The 13869-nt window shown below is 35.8% G+C and overlaps 1 protein-coding gene and 1 pseudogene across 2 annotated transcripts; both read right to left on the bottom strand.

Annotated features, from left to right (window-relative positions):
- Positions 1–2465: 2465 nt before the first annotated feature.
- On the bottom strand, positions 2466–3461 carry LOC148586686 (uncharacterized). The gene has a single exon (XM_088514937.1). It carries the CDS (start codon positions 3302–3304, stop codon positions 2741–2743), a length of 564 nt encoding a protein of 187 aa, XP_088371063.1. The 5' UTR covers positions 3305–3461; the 3' UTR covers positions 2466–2740.
- A 2869-nt stretch (positions 3462–6330) lies between these two features.
- LOC132175927 (condensin complex subunit 2-like) lies at positions 6331–12941 on the bottom strand (annotated as a pseudogene). The gene is made up of 14 exons (XR_015911745.1): positions 12651–12941; positions 12432–12533; positions 12220–12337; positions 11483–11544; positions 11352–11412; positions 11066–11266; positions 10688–10962; positions 10208–10352; positions 9864–10120; positions 9424–9454; positions 8783–8928; positions 7783–7893; positions 6947–7234; positions 6331–6691 (listed from the first exon to the last, which is right to left on the bottom strand). The product of XR_015911745.1 is annotated as a condensin complex subunit 2-like (transcript).
- Positions 12942–13869: the final 928 nt, after the last annotated feature.

Here is a 13869-nt window from a genome sequence, read left to right as displayed (position 1 = left end):
AGGATATGTGGGAGAGAGAGAGAGAGATTAGTGCAGATATCATAGTGAACCACATATTGGACTGAGATATATGTTAGAATATTAGTTAAATAATATTTAAATTTATCATTTCTTATTAGCTTAAGTTTTTGGGATAACTGACGACTTAACACGGTATCAAAGCAAAGGTGCTTAGTTTCAATTTCAATTAAATGTTTAATGTATTGAGCCTCACTTATTTAAGAGTTTGAGCACAAAGGTGGGAGAGAGTATTAAAATATTAATTAAAATGTTAAAAGACAAATTAAGATAACAATAATTCATTAAACATGTGGATCAAACAGGGAAGTGACTGTGTTGCAATTGTGCCTCATATTTCCCTAAAAACTTTTGAGGGAAAACCATGAATTGGGCTCTGTCTGTCTGCATGTGGCAGCTAGCCAAAAGAATATCAAGGAGAACATGCAATAAAAAGTAAGATGAGGATATATCTGTGTACAAGCAAAGCAAGCAGCCTCTCCATGGACCCAACACTAGGGGCTCACTAGCACACCAGTACAGATGAAAAGAGGAAAGGGGTTCAGCTTTATTAACCAAAAGAGACAAAACATGTAGAAAGATAAAATCTTGGACAAGAAATGCAGCAAGAACATTTCAGGGAGCTGACCCCACGAATAACACCAAGAGCAGGTGAAGCTACCTTCTTTGGAGAGAGAGAGAGAGAGAGAGAGAGAGAGAGATCCTATCAAGTGTTCAATAGTTACAAGCAATCTACCTGAGGGCAAGATAAAATGCACTTTCAGTCTTTTGGTTGTCACCAGCTATATATATATTGTCTTTGAAATTAACCTTTTTCAAAGGAAAAAAAAAATGATTTATAGAAATTATTCTCAATGAAGTCTAAGTTTATACGAAATAGATATATATATGAAGGTTCTCATCTATGACAAATGAGCTAATGGGAAAGAAAAATAAGAATAAGTACTGTCAAATTTGCTCTCATATCGTGAAAATCACCACTTATCTCAAAAGATTAAGCTAATAGAAAATACTAAATTTAATAATTTAATCAAAATACTTTAACAAGTGATATTGCATGTTGTTATCATTATTATTTATAATTAGAAATGCAGAAGGGGGCGACCATAGCGATTATTTTACTTGGGCGTAACTATAGTTACATCTGCCTACAAGAAACTGCATAGAACGAGCGTAGACGATAAAAACTATAGGCGTTCTCTCGTGTTGTTATTATTAGACTTTTTTGTTGGTTCCTAATTAGTAATTAGCAGTGTTGATTTCATACATATATCCTCAAGAGCTTCTCATTTCATCACAAGAACTTTATTAGTTGAACAAATTAACATCCACATTAAAATAAATCTTAGAACTTAATTTATTACTTGAACAAATTAACATCCACATTAAAATAAATATTTTGTAGCTTCTCTTAGCTTGGTTTCTAGGGTGTCATCATGAGAACAAAAGGAAGAGGGGTACGTAGCTTAATTTTTCTCACGTACGTACGTAGACGCCCTAAAAATTAAAATTTTTTTTAAGTCGTTAAGGATATTCATCGTCTCTTCAGGTATGAAAAAATTGTCACTATTGGTTATATACTATTCTGATCATTGAAAGGCTTTATCGATATTAATATAATATTAAGAATATTTGTTTGGGCATATATATTTCGACATTAATTTGCTTACCATTGATCCACGTAAAGCCCTCCATAACCTTCAATTGGATCGTTAAAGGTTTGTATTGTAAAATAATCAAGTGAAATAAGAGCAATCGTAGCCTTAGAGCTTTATCTGACCGAACCACAACCACGTAAAATCACTTTTCTCTATTTTATTTTATTTCTGCTTTTTCACTTAAGTCAAATATCCTAGCTATCATTGGCCATTTGGCCTCTATGGTAGAATCAATTGAGGCCAGAGAAGTGGCGGTTTATCCTGTGACACAGCAGTTCAATATGCTTAATTTTTGCATTAAAAAAAAAAAAAGAAAGGAAGAATTGTGCTGGAAAGCACGAAGAAAGTAAATGATGAGAGTCTGAGTCTCCCCTCTATAGTCTTGTTTATGTGGGAGTCCACATTGTCTGTCGTGTCGTGCATTCCAATGAGATCAGAACACACATAATGTGGTAGACATGTTGGGATAGAGGGATTTGTGTTAGAAAGACAAAAAAAATCTCAAATTGGCTTGAAAATATCATGCTCTTTTGTGCAAGTTGGGACCTGAAAGTTGATAACGTACGCCACTCGATCTAGTCAAACAGTAATTATGTTCATCTTCTTGTTTCAGCTCTAGATATTGGCTCCTGATTATGCACAAAATACCAAATTTACAGGCCCTATAAATTGCAAATTTTGCAGTAATTGAAGATCCAAGAAGCTAAATAGCATCATATATATATATATGTATTTATATCATGAACTCATCAGTACAAACCAATTAATATGTTCCATGAAACTTCTATCTCAAATTTAATTGAGTGTGACTCTAGACCACTCACCTGTTATATATATAAACTGCAGAAATGATATGTGAAGGATAACAGTCTTAACAGAAAACAGGCATGACCAACTACGAGTAGCAACTAAATATAATACTATATATGTACAAACCCAATGAAAGAAGAACCATGAAAAGAATAATTATGGTTGAACTCTAACCACACAATATTATCCCCAAAAACCAATGATATAACCTAGAGGAAAAGATGGATCAGCATTAATGGCTGGCTGATCAAGACTCAAAAGGCCTTCTGATATAACCCATGAATCCTCTTCCATGACTCCTCTCTCTGCATCTTCAACTGCTTGTAGAAGTTCCCAATAAACGTCTCAGCTTTAGTAAACAGCTCTTGCTCATCATGACTGGCCTCCTCTTCTTCCTCCTCATCATCATCATATTCCTGATGATCAGCCACATTTTCTGCTTGATCAGTCTCCCCACCTCCTATGAAGAAAAGGCTGGGCATGGAGGGACACTTTTTGACCTCATCCATTTTGAAAGCACCAACTTTCTCGGATGCAGATTTCTCAACAACCTTAGCCTTCTTTTCAACAGTTGCTGGAGCAACTGATTTCTGATCATCAGCAGAGGCTTCAGGATTATGTTTTTTGTCCTGATCAGAAGGCTTGGGGTTGGGGAAGCATGAGAGAAGGCCAGCTTCAGCCCCAAGGGCAATAATGAGGATGTTGATGACAAAATAGAGGTAAGTAGTCCTCACTGAGGAGGATAAGAGGGGTGTGATACTGAGAAGAACAGCTAGAAGGGAGAGAATTAGGATCTGGGATTTCTTGAATTTGCTCATGATGTTTTCTGCTAGCTCTTGAGTGAGATGGGGGTGATAATAAGGGGTACTTGGATGTAATAAGGCTTCAAGAGAAGCTTGTAGTAGAGACTAAATAGAGGCTTTGGGTGTATTTATAACAGCTTGCAGACAGGAGGCGTGTTTGACACAGGATTCACAGATGGATGTAGTCATGTATTAAGGATATTGTGGAAATTGCATATATATGCATGTAATAATATCAATCAACAAAAGTACAAAAGTTGTAGAATGTTACGAGCCAAAATGCCTTGACCAATTATTCCACACGCTTGTGGAATTAGTAATGTTATACATGCATATACACTCATATAACTCCTTATCTTAAAATTAACAGATGGATGTAGATGGATGTATATATATGCATGTAATAATATCAGTCAACAAAGTACAAAAGTTGTAGAATGTTACGAGCCAAAATGCCTTGACCAATTATTCCACACGCTTGTGGAATTAGTAATGTTATACATGCATATACACTCATATAACTTCTTATCTTAAAATTAGTACCACATGCCTCGGTAATTCTTATAACTCAAAATCTTTGACTATGATATCATGTTAAATCACTAGTTATCCTAAAAATTTAAGCTAACAAGAATATGCAAATTTAATATATAATCATTACTTTAACATATCCAGCCTTTGGGGGCCCCACACTCCACCCCACCTCATAAATTAATTTTTGATCCAAAAAAAATCTGTTTTTTTTTTTTTTTGTTTGGTTGGCCTTCCTCATCTAAAATTCTAGTTCGACCCCTAATTGTATTAATACAATTTGTAACAATATTAAGAAGCACTAATCACATGTATATTATCACTTTAAAATAACTCGTCAAATTACGGTTGGAATTTAACCTATTCAATGTGAAAAATAATTGTTTGGGGTGTCACAAATGTGGGACTAACTTTCCGAGATGTCTCATTAAACTTTGAGCAAAGTTCTTGGTAAATATAATCAAAGTTGATCATATAATTTTTTAGAGCATAACATTCATGAAAGGGTTTTGAAATGCCAAGAAAAAGGAGCCGTAACTTGGTAGGAAATAATAGGAACCAGGCAATAAGATCAGTAGAGACAAGAGAACATGCAAGATAGAAAGAGATTAGAATATAATTGGACAATGTTTGATATGGTCGGTGAAAAAAGGCATATATGCCGACTGGCCTTCTCGCTTTATAAGACGATCGATTAGCTCTACCCTCTAGGCCTTTCCTTCCCACAAGAACGTGAGGTAACATTTTGTGGCTTGTGGCGCCAACCTGTCCTAGTATAATTGGGTCCCACAATAGGACCACGGCCTGGCCGTAGGATCTTCCACTGTGGACCCTGAGAATCTTTCCCGCTAATTCCCACAGTCCCACTTGTACTATAGTGCGCATGTCGGCATGTGGTCCCGTACGCGTCCCGCACTTGTCCTCACACTTTTAAAGGCCCACTTGTCTCTTTGGCGGCTTATATGGGCCGGGCTTTCACTAAACCATATTAGAAAATCATCTAAAAAGTTTGAAAATGATTTTAAAAAACATTTCTCAGTTTTGAAGAAATATAAAGGTGGGAAGTATTTTTGATGAAAAATTCATAGTTAAAAAGTGTTTTTTTTTTTGTTTTAAATTGTAACGTGCTTTGTAAAATCAAATGGGTTTCTGACCAAAAAGATTAAAAATTGTTGTTCTTTTGGCACATGCACACCAATAAGTCGTGGTTGTATTTGAAAATAACAAAAAGCTTCCCACAATAGTGGATCGAGAAGAGGAGACACAAATCCATAAGATAGAGTAATGCGTGGCCAATCGGGTGTAGGAATCCTTGGATATTTTGTGCTTGAGTTTATCCATAAGTTTGTCAAAAGTAGTTTTTTTTTTTCTTTCACTTTTATTGCCTTGGCTAGAAAGTGTATTGGATAAATCTAAATGAATAAAAACGAGTTAAAAGCGATAGGTGTAGTCAATTATATTGAATAGAGGGACAAACTCTAGGTCCCATAGATACCCCCGAGGCCCCGACTATAATGGGGACAATGATCAACGAGATAACTAAAATCACAAGTCAGAGATTCTCATATTTCTAATTATCTTTTAATTGAAAGATATATATATATATATATATATATATATATATATATATATAATAACAAGAGATTAATATGCCATAGACACAATTATCCCCCAAGGACTTTAATGTGACATTTCGTTTGGAGAATTTAACATTTTTCACGGCATTTACACTTTCATAAATGTATTGCCTGGAAATTTAAATTTAAATTTAAAAAATGTGATTAAACCAATGTTTAGAAATGGCATGTGAATTGTCTTCAAGTGGTAGTTTAATCAGCTGAAAATCATGTCTCATCAAGCGGAGTTCACTAGATCGAATTTGCATCCCCCTTTTTTCTCTCCTTGTGCGAACATGTAATAAAAAAATAAAAAAAGGTGACATGTGAATTGAAAAAGCTTAATAGAGAGAATACTAGCAAGAGTGCCTTAAATGGGTTCCCGCGGTACTACAATGCTAGAATTGAAATAAACATAACACACTTACTATGATGTTCGCATACACTCCGAAAAATGCATTGAATTCTACCTATAACGATCTAGGAAAAGTGCTAATCATAATTGCACTATCACTTCAAAAGTTGAAGATTTCTTAGAATCACTTATAAAACTCAACCTCACCCTCACCCTATAAGAAATTAATACGGAACTTAACATTCATGAGTGCCCTTATAATTTACCTACTCTATATGAGTTATTCATCTTCATAGTGTGAGACTAACGTAAGGGCACTCACAATAGCTTCCCTAAGTATAAGGTGACAAGGCACTTAGATGATAGTTAAGAAAATCTCTAAGAAAAAAATTTTATATGTAAGAAAAAAATATATATATTTAAATGATATGAGAAAGAAGAAAAAAGTCAATATCTAATATGTAATATATTTGAAAAAAAAAAAAAAAAAACTTAATTTTCTAAATTAAAGTTAAAATTTATAAAACCATTGTAAGTGCTCTAACTACCCGTCCACCATGCCCTATTGATGCAATGTCTCATTATGTCAATATATTACATGTCACATTTTTTCGAATATTACATATCATATATTTTCCAAATTTATCCAAAGTTATTCGTACCTTTCTGTGCCACATCCCATGAACCCAACAGAGCAGTCAAGGCCCACTTCACCCCTGGAACGGAAAGATGCTACTGTTGCTACTTGAGTTGGACAGTCCTTCATACAGCATATTCCCTTCATCCCGACACACATCCCGACACACATCCACCTAATTTCTTCATCCAATAATGTTGATCTCAGACGGTGAACCATTAAGATCAAACCAAATGATGGGGCAGGCATTATAGGTCTGCATACTCAAATTTGATAACCAAAAGAAAAATCTCTCAAAAACGAAATTGGGTATTTGGTGAATCAATTCAACCGAACAATGATAAGGAAGCAAAGATATAAATTGGAATTAACATTCTGACATATATATTCACGAATATCCACATAGAGCAAGCATATACAGTGCCCAGATTTGCTTTAGCACCCTTTACTTCTATACAAAAAATTAAGCAATATCATGCAATAGAGACCGGATAAGCGGAAAACTACTATTGGCTTACAATTTTTGATTTTTCGTGCTTGGCATATAGGGATACATGCCATGTTCTTAAGCGGCATCTGGGTTATGATGAAGGCTGGACCACTCCATCTGAGTTTTGGCAAGAGGAAAGATATATGCTGAGATCATCCAAAGTGGGGCAGTCTTGGATGCTTAAACCATGCTCATTGGCCAAGTGCAAAAGGCAGATGAAACACAAATGGGGAGAGATATCCTCTGGAGCGGCGGCTTGGCAGTCAACAGGAAAGGTGGACAAGAGATGTCGGAAAGATATCGTATCTTTGCACTCCTATAGATAAAAAGGCATATTATTAATGATAAGAAACATATACTTTTTTCCAGGTAGATAAATGCAAATAGAAGACATTCACTGAGCTAGTAAAGAAAAAACAAAACAGCAGGCACTATTGAGAGTATAATGTAAAAGAACTTGCAAGATGCACGGAACAGGCAGGTGGCAGCAAAAGCAATGAACATTTAGCATTGCCTTTTTCCTGATAGCAAAAGTAGTTCGCTTGCCAAACAATTCATGTTCATGATCTTACAAGAAATGATGTTTTCACGTTAACAATGACATCTCTATACACGTTAAATTGCAAACAAACTGCAGATACACTCAAAAGTTTTGAATTGTTCATCTCCAGATTGTAGAAATAAGCTCATACTGTTCCATCAGATTGGTGAACAACTTCCGAATTAATAAGTTCTATGAGCTTAACCTATCTATTTAATGAAACCAAAAATTGCAAGCCCATCTAAAAAAATTGAACAAGGAATCAAGATGTATCTATATCCATGTCAGAAATGAAACTAGAACAAGTGAAAAGAATAGCTCACCGTTTCAGGAACTTCAGTAGATTCTTGTATGCGATCCCAAAGAGTTTCCTTCAATGACTGTACGTCAACTTGTTTTGAAGTTTTGTCATATTGAACTTCAATTTTGTTTACCTAAAAAATCAGAAGTCAAGCCTCAGGACAAGAATAAACTAACAACACATTTATGGATAATTATAATGATTGCAATTCTGAGAAATAATTTGTTTAAGAAATAATCTTCAACCAACCATGTCCTATTACAAACCTCACTGTGATCATAATTTTCTATGTTGAAAACTGATGTGGATAAACTTTACAATATCAATCTATATATATATATATATATATATATATATGGAGAAACTTCATTTAACTCCTCTAAACTTTAGTGTTTTTGCAGTTATCTCCTTAAACTTTAAAAACTCTCAATTTAATTTACCCAACTTCAAAAAGTTTGCAACGCCACCCCTCCGTAGAAAATCCTAACGGATGATGCCAAAATACCTAAAATACCCCTGTTTAAAATTTTAAAAAGAAAAAGAAAAAATTTGCTGCCAGGTCAAGCCGTGGGTTCTATGCTTTTTTTTTTTAGAATTTTTAAATACAAGAGTATAAGGGACATTTCACCTATACTCCGTACGATTTCACCTTTCCGAGGAATAAATAACATTTTGCATTTTTACATAACATATTTCTTTTTTTCTGATAAGGATGTTTTAGATACACCAAAATAGAAGGGAGCACCACCCAACAATAATAGAAATATAAAATAGGCAGGAACATTCATGATACTGGTACCAAAGTTCCCCAAGCAAAATGTAAAGACCATCCTCCACTCTTGTTGCTCTTTTGAGATAAAATCTCTTCCTCCCTATAACTCTCTCTTTCCATTTCATAAATGCAGTTCTCATATAAAAAAATAAAATAAAAAATGATATGGAGAGACACTACACCCAAAAGAATAACATGATCAACTTAAATCTTTCAAAAGAAAATAAAGGAAATTTGAATAAGAACCAACCCGGCGAGGCTGAGAGACAAGTCCATCCAAGTCCTCCACATCATTATGAACATATTGATCACCATATTGGCCACTAAGCACACTCTCATTGTCCCACGATGGCAATGCTTCATCAAAATCATTGTTTCCTTGCCATGAGTTATCACCTGGAAAAAAAGAATGGGTAGTCGTCATTCAATAATACATTCTCCCCAATTCTTCTTGTAGATACCTTTCTGATTCTTCTTCGAGATAGTTCTAAGATAACACAATAGATAAGAGAGAAACAATATAGCCCTACTCTTTGAAAAGTAAAAAATGATTACTTATCATAAAATGCTAGGACAGAGAACACAATGAACTCGTGAATGATGCCTTGCTAAATAACTGAAAAGAAGTTTCAAGCAAATAATATAATTCAATAGTTATGGCTAATTTTATCAAAGAAGATAGATCATGCAGAAACTTTGTTGGACGCCCTGCCTCACCTCATCAAAAGATAACCATAAAATCTAAATGAAAAGGAACCATCACACCAAAATTTCAACACTATCATGCAAATATATATTATCTCTGTATGTGTTGTGCATTCATATTCTGTATAAAAGACATGGTTTCAAACATTAGATAATTGCAAGAAAGGAAGAAGGGTGGGTCTATACCTGAAAATTTCTGTCTTCTCTTCCCAAGGCACTACAATCAAAATAAGCAATTCATCATTAACCACAACAACAATAGAAGGGCTAAAGAACTTATTCCAAATCAGGGGAGTAACATGATCACCCAAATACACATTCTTCTCAAAACTACAAAGCATTATATAACACGTTTTTAAGCTATGGATGTCAGAGTATAAATTATCAATTGTGCTCACTCCTTGACTAGTAGCAAAGAGCTCTACAGTATACGTCTGGGGGCCAGATATATTCCATCCATCACAAACTCAGCCCAATGATTATATACTTCTGTATGCTATTTTGAGGCCTAAGATTGAGATCAAGCTGAATGCAAATAGCCACCTAGCCAAAGACTCAAAGTTTAAGCTACAATGCTCGCAAGCTTTATGTAAATTTATATATTGTTAGGGATTAACCTACATTACCAGAAGATTGGGACGAAGAAACAATTTGACAAGATCCTCAGGTTGATAATGGCAATCTTCTGGAAGTCTGTTACTAGCTGGTGCTCTATTTGCAGGTAAAAGTAAAGACTTCGGATTTTTCGGGGGAATAAAGATATCGTGCAATTCTTCATCCAAGGATTTTGTGAAATCAATGTCAACTTCAGTGAGGATTTTCTTGTTTGCTCTCTTCTTTGCAATGGTTGGTCCACTTTCTGTGGCAAGAACCTCTCCTGAACCTACAGAATAAATACCACATAGAGTAAGTTGAATTGGTACACACAACATAGGATACAAACTGATAGTGTAATTTTCCACCCATTTACCCTTAGACCTCCGATACTTCCAATGATCAGGACCTGCCCATGCATTTTGTTTTGAAGTAACTCCAAGCCCTTGAAGCAAAAACATTGAAATTTTCTCGAATCTGTCATCCACATCAGGTTCAGAAAATGTATAGGGATCATTCTCCTACCAAAAAATAAGAAAATTATGTAAGTGATTCATATATTTGTTTCTTTTCAGCAAGGCTCCACGCAATGGCAAATTTAGGAGGGAAGGGTCTGTGGAGGCATTGCCCCCCAGGGATTAGAAATTTGTCCAGACGCCTATGCTCATTTGCTTAAAAATCTAAAAAATTTAGAGTTGCCCTCACCACCAAACCCTTGGGTAAGTATGATCTGGCTTCTCCAAGAAGAAATTCTAGATTTGCCACTAGGTCCATGGGAGAAAAGGAAGATGATGAAGGAAAAGAATATGTTATAAGTAACCCAAAAACCACTTCAATATGCAGATGTCACAAATACCTCGTGATGAGGATCTCCTGAACTAGAGCTCTGATTAACAAAACTTGTCTCATCATCATGATCAAAGGTCCATGCATCATTATTCCCAAATGAATTAGAATCACACTCAACTTCCTTATCATCATATGCCTCAGCAATCACATCTGGTTGCTGCCCTACATTAAATGTTTGTGATGGCCTTTGATTATCATTATCAAATTGAAGGACAATCTCCTTGAGGGTAGGAGAAATTTCATTTGTGGCACGCATGTTGATTACCATCTGCTCAATAGTCTCTACAAAGAAAACAGGCAAATGGCTGCAATAAGAAGAGGAAAGGAAAAGGTAATGTGTGTGTGGGGACAGGAACTAGAGAGATAAGAATACCCTATAACATACCTTTGGCAAAAGAGAGATCAACCATGTTAGAAGTATCATTTTGGGATGAAAATGATTTGCACTTCCCTGGCACTTCAAAAGAATCAAACAGTACCCCACATCCTCCATATACACCAAGGTTATTCAATAGGAGACCCTTGGCTCCACCTTCATCAAATTGTGCAGATGTCTGATGATATAAAGGATCCACTGAGAATGCAACTAAAAAACCAGGAATACAAATCAGGAACTCACAAAGGAAAAGAGATCAATAACTGGAAGGGACAGAAGTCGGATATGAAGTTACCATCAAACTTCTTTACGTTAAGAGCTTCAAAAGAGGACTCCAATGTTGACAGTGGTGATACCTGCACAACCACTTGCCTGAGTTTGCAATTTCAGTCTAATCCACTAATGTCATCTATTCAGAAACCATACCTTTCTCTCGGGCTCTTTCTTAGAATGACTCCTCTCCCGCCCATCGACAACATTGTCATCATCTACAATAGTTTCGGTCACCAAAGCACTATATTAGGGGCATAAGTATCTCTCTATGCAACAAAATGCTCAGAATTAGGCAATAATATTGCAATGTATTGCATGTATTACATGCATAGAAGTTATGGTAGTGATACAAGTATCACATATATAGCAATGTATGTACGCATGTATGTGCATATATAACAACCATGTGCTTTAGTCACGCCTCATGAGAGCCTTTCGAAGCACGAAGGTCTATCTAAGGCATAGCATCAGCCTTTTCAAGTAAGGCATAAAAATAGTGTAAAGTAAAACTTGGGAAGAGAAAATTCTTCGGTTCTAATGTCTATCCTAGACGGATCCAAGACATTTTGGTTCTAGTTCTTGCCTCTTTGGCATGAATCATTAAAGTAATAACTAATAATTAATTAAAACAAAATTTACGAACGAACAGCAGCTCCAACTACCATAACTTATGCATTGAAAGACATAGATGATAGCGACATGCTACTTCTAATCACATTGTGAGGGATTTAAGCACAAATTCACCATTTAGTTTCGCAATACCTAAATTAATCACCAATCTTAACAACCAAGCAACCTTTACACGACTACAAGTGACCTCTATTACTCCATACATGGATTCACTATGTAAAAGCAAATAGAACCAGAGAGTAACAGGCTAACAGCCAAACCTTGTTCATTTTCTATACCGGCTCGGTTGATTCCACCCAAGACCTTATACGCCTCCGAGTGCACCGCATCCACCCTCACCGAGTAAATTTTCACCCCTGCCTCCAATGTGCGGCTTGCCTACAATGTCAAAATCAGATAACAACAATTACAAAACATAAACACAAACACAAACAACGCCTAGCAATCAATTTTTCACGAAAGTGTTTCCAACCTTTTGAAAATTAGTCTGGGTGTTGTTTTCGGCTTCTACCTTAATAATCTCGCTAAGATGATCTATGAGCTTCAGCTCCCAAGTATTCTTCTGATTAATTTTCTACATTTCACAAAATGACGGTGAACACAATTTAGTGAATATGAATGGTTTAGCCAAATATTTGCACAGTAGAGAGAGAGAGAGAGAGAGAGAGAGAGTGTGTGTGTGTGTACGGACATTTTCGCTGGCAAGCTTGATGCAATTGTTGAAAAGGTCGATAATCTGGTCTTGGCTAAGACAAGGATCGGGAGGAGGCGAATAAGCGGTTGAGGCGGCGGCTATGCGGCGATTGGCGGCGGCGCGCGCGGCTCGTGCCTGCGCGCGTTCGAGTTCGTCGTCATTGGAGCCGAGGAAGAAGGGACTGATTGGCGACCGGAGCCGGCTGGCCGCTACTGGAGACCTCTGCATCGGTGCCACTGATGGCTTAGCACTCACTGGTTCTTCGGCCATCGGTGAGAGAGAAAGAGAGAGGGAGTTATTTTTCAGAGGGAAATTTTTGAAAAGGACAACTTTTCTCGAAAAAGGAAAAGCGGTTTCTTTCCCGAAATGCGCAAACAAAAAATAAAAATTGGGTGAGGGATGAAACGACGTCGTATATGAAGAGGATGACAACAGCATGGTACCGACCGTTAAACAAAGTGAAATGCACTCCCACCACGGGCACCACTTCTTTACATTCATTTTCATACGAATTTTAAAATTATTATAGAATAAAAATTTATTTCAAATTCAATAATAATTTTAAAAGCCACCTAAAAAAATGTGAAATTTGGTATGGAGAACTGAAAGTATGAGTAATATTATTATTATTATTATTATTATTATTATTAATTTTATGTCGAGGAACCTCTTCAAGGCAAGGCCCTTCGGATCTACCTCTGCAGAGTAAACCCCGGTCTCGTGCACCGCATCTTCGGAAGTTTTCCTACACAAAATTGGTTAAATCGCTGATTTTTCACCAGGGAGTGTGGCCCCAAAGAATTGTTTGTACTCATGAGGTGTTGAACCTTGGAACTTGAAGAGATGATAAGTATGAGTAATATTACATCTTCAAAAATTGGTTCTCAAATAATGTGTCATTATCTCACGGGTTGGTGATACATTTTTCAAAATAATAAATCTCATGAAATAATAATACATCATTTAAGAAATAACTTTTGACTTTTTTTTTTGAAAAATATAACACTTCTCTTTATTGATGTCTTTCGCCAATTTAAAGGACCAGAAAAATTTGAGATTTCCCTTACCATATTTTGGCCACAAAAAAAATTTCAAAAACCCAAAAATATATGTTTGTTAATTTTCTGAAATAATATAAAGGGATAAATGCAAAATTTATCATTGTGATTTGCCTAAATTACAAATAACTACATGTAGTATAAAAAATAATTTATAG

This window comes from Corylus avellana, chromosome 3 (genome assembly GCF_965113065.1).
Source record: "Corylus avellana chromosome 3, dhCorAvel1.hap1.2, whole genome shotgun sequence".
Lineage (NCBI taxonomy): Eukaryota > Viridiplantae > Streptophyta > Magnoliopsida > Fagales > Betulaceae > Corylus > Corylus avellana.
Note: the sequence above shows the minus strand (reverse complement) of the source record. Positions and strands in the feature narration are given on the sequence as shown.

What these genes read in the sequence shown, in the direction of transcription:
- LOC148586686 (XM_088514937.1), bottom strand. Translation starts at nt 3,304, where the DNA reads ATGAGCAAATTCAAGAAATCCCAGATCCTAATTCTCTCCCTTCTAGCT.